The sequence below is a fragment of the Peromyscus leucopus genome, chromosome 1 (assembly GCF_004664715.2).
Source record: "Peromyscus leucopus breed LL Stock chromosome 1, UCI_PerLeu_2.1, whole genome shotgun sequence".
NCBI classification, from domain to species: Eukaryota; Metazoa; Chordata; class Mammalia; order Rodentia; family Cricetidae; genus Peromyscus; species Peromyscus leucopus.
The window spans coordinates 110994515-111001384 of record NC_051063.1 but is presented as its reverse complement, the minus strand read 5'-3'; the positions used below and the strand labels follow the sequence as shown (position 1 = coordinate 111001384).

Sequence of the window (6870 nt, the reverse complement as noted above, 5' to 3'; positions counted from 1 at the left end):
TAGCCTAAAAATGGAACAGAATTGATGAATAAGCAATACATTACAATTTGACCACAGAAATAGAGAAACATAGAAACTTATAAAGACAGTTAGCTCTTATAGTTTCAACATAGATATTTTATATGCATTTTTTTCTGTTAAATGTTTATTACTAAGATGCTTTACCTTGGGAAGTTATTTCTCTGTGCAATCTAGTGCCTATTAAAAAGGCCTTCTGCATATGTTATGGTTATGTAACTCAGTGTTTGTGCGATACTACCAACAAGGGGGTAGGGAGCTGTTTTTTACTTTTACTTGCTTTGGGGAGACTTGTTCACCTACTGGGTTGCTTTCTCCACTTGAATATAAGGAGAAGTGCCTATCTCATTGCAAATTGTTGAGACCAAGATTGGAAAAAGCACAGGGACAAATAGCCAAACTAGTGGAAACATAGGAACTATGAACCAATAGCTGAGGAGCCCCCAACTGGATCAGGCCTTCTGAGTAAGTGAGACAGGTGATTAGCTTGAACTGTTTGTGAAGCACCCAGGCAGTCGGACTGGGACCTGTCCTTAGTGCATGAGCTGGCTGTTTGGAACCTGGGGCCTATGCAGGGACACTTTGCTCAGCCTGGGAGAAGGGGACTGGACCTGCCTGGACTGAATCTGCCAGGCTGAGCTGAATCCTCAGGGGAGTCCTTGCCCTGGAGGAGATGGGAATGTGGGGGGCTGGGGGGCAGGAGAAGGGAGGACAGGGGAATCTGGCTGATATGCAAAATTAAATCAAATTATCAAATTAAAAAAATATTGTAATTATGTCTGAAAAAAAAAAAAAAGGACACTTTCCTTGCATCTGATCCAAGTTAGGTTCCCGGAACCCACATCACAATCAGCCATAATTCCAGCACCAGGAGGTCCAGTGCTTTCTTGTGACACCTGCAGTCATCTATATTCATATACACATACTCACACATAAACATATAATTACAAATAAAATAAAACTTTTAAAAAGCTATATGCCTTTCTTGCCAGGCATCCTCATTAGTGTGACATCGTCTTTAACCTCCTGCGTGGCAATCCCTGACGCACCACCACGATGCCCAGGGAAGACGGCGACCTGCAAGTCCAGGGGCACCATTGAAATTCTGAGTGATGTGCACCTGATAAAAACTGGAGACAAAGTAGGTGCCAGTGAAGCCACACTGCTGAACATGCTGAACATCTCCCCCTTCTCCTTTGGGCTGATCAGCCAGCAGGTGTTTGACAATGGCAGCATTTACAACCCGGAAGTGCTCGACATCACAGAGCAGACTCCGCACTCCCGCTTCCTGGAGGGTGTCCCAAATGTTGCCAGTGTTTGTCTGCAGACTGGTTACCTTACTGTTGCCTCGGTGGTGCACTCTGTCATCAATGAGTACAAGCGGGTTCTGGCTTTGTCTGTGGAGACTGAGTGCACCTTCCCACTTGCTGCAAAGGTCAAGGCCTTCTTGGCTGATCCATCTGCATTTGTGGCCGCCACCACTGCTGCTCCTGCTCCTGCTGCAGCCCCAGCCAAGGTTGAAGCCAAGGAAGAGTCGGAGGAATCCGATGAGGATATGGGATTTGGTCTCTGACAAATCCCCTCAAAACAACCAACTCAGCCAGCTTAATTTGAGAAACACGGAAATAAATAAAAGCTACTTCTGTTTTAAAAAAACAAAACAAAACAAAACAAAACAAAACAAAAAACTATATACCATTTGCACCAATGGATGCCCAACATTGTGGGCTGTGTTTATCTGGTCTTCTTAGACCTTTAACCTACCTTAAAGAACAGGCAGAAACGCATGTACAAATGTCAAAATTAAGACATAATATATAAAAATAAAGTAACATAAAAATCATACATGATGAAAATGTATTTTTAGATTAAGACGGTCTCAGGTATGAGCCCAAGCTGAACTTCTAACTTCAAAAAGGAACAAGATTTTTAAAAGATGAAAACAAAAAATAAAATGAATATGTGTACACACATATTGACCTTCGAAATCTCTGAGCATCTTTAGATAATTACAAATTGAATGAGTAATTATTTATAATATAGAACAATTGCAAAAGATGGTTTCTGAAAGGCCTAAAAATATATTCATTTATTATAGAGTTTCCAATGTATTTGTAGTTTTTCAAAGTATGTGTTAATAAACCTCTCAAGTTCCTTACTCTGTTGTAATGTCACCCTCATATCTCATTTTCATACAGATCTTTACTTCCTTTTAGTTTTATTAAGGATATGCCACTCTTGCTTATCTTTTCACCGAACTGACTTTTTACTTACTTATTTATTATTATTTAAAATGATTTTTAAATTTAAATAAATTTTGATCACATTCTTCCCTCTTCCAGGTTCATCCAGATCCTTTCCTCCTCCCTATATACCCAACTTTAAGCTCTTTCTCAAAAAATCAAAACAACACAAACCAATTCATCAACAAAACCCTCCAAAACTAGAAAAGAAAATACAAAAACAGCTGTTATTGCTATAGTTGGCAATTTGAACCTGGGATAGTAGGGCTAAAAATGAGAAGAACTAAGGTATCATGTAATAGCCGGCTTTATTAAGGTCATCAGACAATTTATATTCTGAGGACTAAGCAGCATCATGTGAGCAAAATTTACCTGAGTACAAATTGTGTACAGTTACAAGGGCAAGGCCACATGAGTTTAGGCTATATAGAGTCATGAGGACAACTCTTGTTGGAAATATTATTCCGAAAAATAAAGGGTGAGATGATAGATACTCTGAAGTCCACAGATCTCTATTTACTACACCTGGGAGGGGTATGAAAGCACATTGCAAGAACACATCCATGTTATAAAGAGGTGACAAGGCTCTTGTCTTATTTACTTGGAGGTTTCTCGCAAGCTTTCAGAAATCCCATTACACAGATATAGACTGTGTTCTGACAACTCTCCCCCCTCCAAAAAAAAAAAAAAAAAAAAAAAAACCTGTAATTGTGGAGCTCATTATTTGTTCTTTGTCAACTACTCCTGAACATGAGGCCTGCCTTGAAGAGGTTGGTAAATTCAGTGTGATTCCATGAGACAAAATTGATTTTTATACCTCTCTCTGCAGGTATAAATGACAGTTCAGTTGTTAACCTTTATCCCAGTCACTAGGAATACATTCATTCATTCATTCATTTATTAATCAATTTTTAATATATAAAAATAAAATTAAAATATAAAACAAAATCTATCTCATCAAAATTAGATGAGGGAAAAGAATAGAAGGGGGAAAAGACCCAAGAGAACCAAGGGAAGGTACGAGAATCAGAGACCTGCTTGCTCACTCCGGAGTTTCATGTAACACTCAACTGAAAGCCATTATATATATTATGCATATGTATGCAGAGGACCCGGTACAGACCTGTGTAGTCCCTGTGCTTTCTCTTTTCTGCTTCAGTCTCTGTGCATTCATATGAGCTTTGCTCTGTTGATTTAAAGGGTCTTGTTTACCTCGTGTCCTTCATCCCTTCTGGCTCTTAACACTCCTCCTGTCTCCTTTTCTGCAGCTCTAAGGGAAGGGATTTGATGAAGACTTCCCATTTAGAGCTAAGTGTTCCAATGTCACTCTCTGAACGATGTCTGCCTGTGGGTCTCTATATTTGTTCTCATCTGCTATAGGAGGAAATTTTTCTGATGATGGTTGAACAAAGCACTGATCTATGAATATTACAGAATATCATTAAGGGTCATTTTATCACTATATTTTCTTTACTTTCAGAACATTATTTGGTTTTGTTCTATGTCCTTTGTATCTAATTCCAGGTTCTTGGTCACCCAAGTACTATCAGGTATGGTTTCTATCTCCTGGAGTGGGCCTTATCTCAGATCAGTTATTGGTTGATTACTCCCACAAGCTTTGTGTTGCATGTCTTGCAGGTAGTACACCATTGTAGATAATGTGTTTGTGGTTGTCTTGTTGTTTATGTTACTCTTTTATGGCATACAAAATACCTTCCTGTAACAAAGACACTGGAACATAGGGGTAAAGGCTCTAAATACCTGCTCTACATCTTCATGTTCCATGAGTTGTGTACGTGTTGTCTTCAACAATTGGATCATACTGTCAGTTTGTGGTTACAACCTATATTCTTGACAACAGCCTATGTTGCTTGGGGATTCATGTGGGGACTCTTTGGCTAAAAGCTCAATTAAAAGTAACCCAAACATGGTACTGGTTGCTTCATTTGGTGACAAGAGACAGCCCAGTTTGGTCTCTGTCTCTCCCACTATTTGGTAATTTCATTTAGCTCACCTTCATATGTGTATATAGTTAAGGGGGTTTATACTATTTTAGGGTGCATATTACTCTTCAAATGCCCCTTGAATTTATCTGCCTCTCACTTCTTGATCTTTTGGCTATGATCAAGTGTAGAATCCTTGATTCTTTATATTTTGATGTTTCCATTTGTTACTATTCAAATTTCTGTTGTTTCTTTCAACTTACTGACTGTGTTTTTTGCTTTTGCTTATTTTCCTACAACTTTGGAGTATTTAAGTTCTTAACTTTAGAGTCTTTGATTTTTAGTTTCTATTTATTTTCAACTCTTTATTTGTGTAATATATGTGCCTGTTCATGAGTTTGTGTGGGTGCATATACATATGTGTGTGTATGCATTGAGGCCAGATACCAACATCAGATATCTTCCTCAATTATTCTCCACCTTATTTTGGGAGACAGAGTTTCTTACTGCGATCAGAACTCACTGATTGTTTAGACTGGCTAGCCAGTAACCACTGGAGAGGCCCTTGTCTTCACTCAGTACTAGGATAACAGATGTGTGCCACCATGCCCAACCTGTTTTCTATGTGGGTCTTGAGGTTCTCAAATCAGGAGTCTCTATGCTTGCACGACTAGCATTTTACCAAATGGCAAATTCCTGTAGCTCTTTTTTTCAATGCTAACATATATAACTGTACATGTCCCTGTTGGAATCACTTTATTTGTATCCTATATTATCTGCTATGCTATTTTCTTTTTCATCTGATTCTATTGACTTTTACAAATGATTCTCTTATTTCTTTGATGACTCACACATCATTCAATATTTTTTTATGTTTTTTACTCTCTGTGCATGTATATTTTTAGTCTCTCCTCATACTGACTTCTAGTTTTATTCCATTTTCATCAGGTAGTTCAAAGAAATTATTTCAATTTTTCTTTATTTTTAAAAATATTGTATGTGCCCCAGCTCCCATCCTGCCCTAGACTTCCCTTCTGGACCAGAGGTGAGTGTCCAGGCATAGTCTAGATCCCATCCAGGGGCACCAGCCACTCCGGGAAAGATCTGCCCAACTTGGCCCCAGGTTCTGGCCACCAGGCAGGTTACCGAGAAGGCTCCCCTTCGTGTGGCCATACAGAAGTGTATATCTTTCTTTTTGGGGTGTTGGATTCATTCAAGTATCTTCTGTATTGCTTAATCAGTGTTCATGAATTCCTTCACTTTGTACTTCCCATTTTTTGTATTATATATTAATTATGAAGTGTGACTTTACAGGATGGGACTAGTACCCTGGGTTAGCAATTATTGTGTGTCAGAGACTGAGGTATATCAGTTTCAGATCTCCTTTATTTTAGAGTTTCTGCTATGAAATCTGCTATGATCTTGATGGATTTGCTTTTGACTTGGTGATATCTCTTTCATTTTTTTATATTCAGTCTTTGATATGAGAAATAAATGTAATGTGGAGAGGAAAAGTTGACCTTGTTTTGTCTATTTGGTGCTATTAATGCTTCTAGTATTTAGATGGGCATGTCTTTTCTTAGATATAGACTATGACCTGCTATAATTTTATTGAACATATTTTCTCTGACATTAGCATTATTTTCTTTTTTCGTCTATTCTCATGACTCATGAATTTGGCCTCCAAATGGTGGCTCATAGTTTTCAAATATTCTACTCATATATTCTTGTTATTTAGTCCTTGCTTATGTCCTGATTTTCTAGTCCATCTGCATTATTTTTCAACATTGATATTCTGTCTTCCATTGCTCTGTTTTTAAGTCCCTCAATGTACATTTAAAATAATTTTTATTAATCCTTTGAGAATTTCACACAATGTACTTTAAACATATTCACCCCTTCCTCCAGTCTCTTATTTCCCTACCCACTCAACTTTGAATTTTCTTCTTTTTATTTTCCTTCATTGAGTCACGTGTTTGTTGCTCAACTCTTAATTTCTCTTATTAAGGTTTTAATTCCAAAATGTTTTACTTGGTATTTTTCAATTACTAATTCTTCCCTAACTAATCTTTTATATATTGGTTTCCTTCTGTTGTTCATTTGTTTACTTGCATTCTTTTGATATTCATTCAAGATATCCTCCATGTGTTATTTGATTTTAGTGAACAATATTATAGTCACTCCATTAAATCTCTGTCAGAGATTTCATTTTACTCAGTCTTATAAAAATCCACCAGTGAGGAATATGTAATTTTTGGATACCTTATATTGTCTTGGTTTTCCATGTTTCTTGTGGTAGGATATGTGAATGTGGGTTAGGTTGTTTATTGATGTTATTCTATAATCATTTACATTCTTTCAGTTAAAACACTTGAAGGGCTCAAGTAGGACTAAGCTGTAGTATCACCCTACCATAACTGAAGTGGCAGATAGGTCACTAGGAAAACCCTCAAGCCATATGCTTAGGGCACCAGACATGATCCCCTGCACCACTGTAAGATAAGAATATTAACCACAGAAGCAATCACAAGTAATGGTTAATTCCACTATGAAAATACAGGAATAGCCAGTTATTTAACAAATAATTATTTGTTCGATTGCACTAACTCTGGAGGAATAAATGAAATGAACATGGGTAGTAGGGCATGTACTGAGATACTAGATCC

The 6870-nt window shown here is 37.6% G+C and overlaps 1 protein-coding gene across 1 annotated transcript; it reads left to right on the top strand.

The window, feature by feature from the left end:
- The first annotated feature begins 994 nt into the window (after positions 1-994).
- LOC114695925 (60S acidic ribosomal protein P0-like) lies at positions 995-1591 on the top strand. The gene has a single exon (XM_037206512.1). The coding sequence runs from the start codon at positions 995-997 to the stop codon at positions 1589-1591; it is 597 nt and encodes a 198-aa protein (XP_037062407.1).
- Positions 1592-6870: the final 5279 nt, after the last annotated feature.

Coding starts and splice junctions, on each gene's coding strand:
- LOC114695925 (XM_037206512.1), top strand. CDS start 995: ATGCCTTTCTTGCCAGGCATCCTCATTAGTGTGACATCGTCTTTAACC.